The following is a 1,649-nucleotide window of genomic DNA, read 5'->3' on the forward strand; positions in this document are numbered from 1 at the left end:
AGAACAAAACCCATGAATATACAAGAGAACAGCTGGAGAAGAACTGTCCACTGGAGTGACCACTGTGCATGAAAGGGTTAAATCTGCAGGTTTAAAATGTTAAATCTATATGTTTAAAATGTTAAATCTACATGTTTAAAATGTTTAAATCTACATGTTAAATCTACATGTTTAAAATGTTAAATCTACATGTTTAAAATGTTAAATCTACATGTTTAAAATGTTAAATCTACATGTTTAAAATGTTAAATCTACATGTTTAAAATGTTTAAATCTATATGTTTAAAATGTTAAATCTACATGTTTAAAATGTTTAAACCTACATGTTTAAAATGTTAAATCTACATGTTAAATCTACATGTTTAAAATGTTTAAATCTACATGTTTAAAATGTTTAAACCTACATGTTTAAAATGTTAAATCTACATGTTAAATCTACATGTTTAAAATGTTTAAACCTACATGTTTAAAATGTTAAATCTACATGTTTAAAATGTTAAATCTACATGTTTAAAATGTTTAACTCTACATGTTTAAAATGTTTAAATCTACATGTTTAAAATGTTTAAATCTACATGTTTAAACTGTTAAATCTACATGTTTAAAATGTTAAATCTACATGTTTAAACTGTTAAATCTACATGTTTAAAATGTTAAATCTACATGTTACTGTATAAACATGTTTACAGTTGGATGTGTTTTTTACAGTATTGTTTTGGAGCTGCCTTTTTTTTTCTGTAAAAACAACAGGATTTTTTTTTTTTTTTTTTTTTTTTTTACAGTGTGCTTGAGCTCAGAACTCACATTCATGTTTTAGAAATGAAACAACTAATGCCCAAGAAACAGATTTTTTTTTTTTTTTTTTTTTTTTTTTTTTTTGTAGGAACTTTTTTCTCATAATATAAGTCGTTTTACTTGCATTCCCTGATACCTCAGGAGTAAAAGCCTGTTCTAAAACTTGTTTTCATGGTTTACAAGGACGCGTTTGTGCGTAAAGTGTCCGCTCTGGCCAAATTACGCACGAAAAAAACCCGGATCCACTTACTGTCAAAAGTTTCTGCAAACAGACTCTTGTCTCTTCTCGGAGTCACAATAACATTCCCAGTTCGCTCCACATCACCGCCCAACATCTTGTCCGTCATGTTGTTGTAGGAGGTGGACTTGTGGAAGATCGCATCTTCTCTAAATCCCAGGATGGCTTCGATGCTGTGGACCGTGGACGGGTTCCCGGGGCTCTGGACGGAGCGGGCGGACGGTGACATGCGCTCATCCATCATCACTTGAGAAGGGGATCCGAGAAGCCACATTGGTCGGAGAAGTCCAAGAATGTTCAGGACGCACAAACTTGTCCAACTTTTCCTGCTGCTGGAGCACTTTTTTTTTTTTTTTTTTTTTTTTTTGAAGTTTATGAAGTCGAATTAAAGCTGAGAGCAGTGGGAGGAAACACACATATACACACATATACACACATGCATATACACACACCTGCAGTGCGCGCACAGTCCGTCCTCCTCAGTGGATGTGGAGCACCGGCAGAGGGGGCTTTTAAAGCGGTAAGACCTCCTACTCATGTGGCACCCCCTGTACGTCAGAGAGAGGGGGGGGGGGCGGGGGGTCCTGTTGGATTTGGCCCTGGATGGATGGATGGA

The 1,649-nt window shown here is 35.1% G+C and overlaps 1 protein-coding gene across 1 annotated transcript in view; it reads right to left on the reverse strand.

The window, feature by feature from the left end:
- Positions 1-1,373, reverse strand: part of LOC115430845 (retinal homeobox protein Rx3-like) — a 13,008-nt gene extending 11,635 nt beyond the window's left edge. The window contains exon 1 of the mRNA XM_030151105.1: positions 1,046-1,373. Coding sequence (XP_030006965.1) covers positions 1,046-1,307 — 262 coding nt within the window. The 5' untranslated portion in view covers positions 1,308-1,373. The remainder of the gene's footprint in view (positions 1-1,045) is intronic.
- Positions 1,374-1,649: the final 276 nt, after the last annotated feature.

The sequence above is a fragment of the Sphaeramia orbicularis genome, chromosome 12 (assembly GCF_902148855.1).
Source record: "Sphaeramia orbicularis chromosome 12, fSphaOr1.1, whole genome shotgun sequence".
In the NCBI taxonomy this organism is placed as follows: Eukaryota; Metazoa; Chordata; class Actinopteri; order Kurtiformes; family Apogonidae; genus Sphaeramia; species Sphaeramia orbicularis.